Genomic DNA, 388 nt, shown 5'->3' on the forward strand with positions numbered 1-388 from the left:
CCGCCTTCCGGACCTTCCCCACCGGGGGAGGCGGCCAGACGACGGGGTCAGCCCCTGCGCTGCAGCACCCGCCCTCCCCGCCTCTCCGCGCCTGCCTTCCACCTTGCCCTGCTCCTGCAGAAATGGGTCGGAGGGCTCGCGAGCGCTTCTTTCTGCGCTCCCCTCTCCTCGCTTTCCCACGCCCGCAAGGTGCGGGGCACGGGGCGCGGGGGCGCCACCACCTCTCCTCGCCGAGCTTCCCTGCCTTCCCAGCCCCTTCCTTCCCTGCCCCCTCCTGCTGGGTGGGGGAGGGTGGTCGGAAAAAACTTGACGAAAGTGCGCACTTTCCACTTGATCGTCTGCGGGCTTATAGCTTGGGCTTTTCAGGAGGGGTGGATTTATTTATTTC

The 388-nt window shown here is 66.8% G+C and overlaps 1 protein-coding gene across 1 annotated transcript in view; it reads left to right on the forward strand.

The window, feature by feature from the left end:
- The window catches only part of CD2AP (CD2 associated protein), a 179,328-nt gene that overhangs the window by 50,964 nt on the left and 127,976 nt on the right, over nucleotides 1–388 (forward strand). Inside the window, exon 11 of the mRNA XM_014588009.2 lies at nucleotides 121–315. Coding sequence (XP_014443495.1) covers nucleotides 121–315 — 195 coding nt within the window. The remainder of the gene's footprint in view (nucleotides 1–120; nucleotides 316–388) is intronic.

Source organism: Tupaia chinensis, unplaced genomic scaffold (genome assembly GCF_000334495.1).
Source record: "Tupaia chinensis unplaced genomic scaffold, TupChi_1.0 Scaffold000252_1, whole genome shotgun sequence".
NCBI lineage: Eukaryota > Metazoa > Chordata > Mammalia > Scandentia > Tupaiidae > Tupaia > Tupaia belangeri.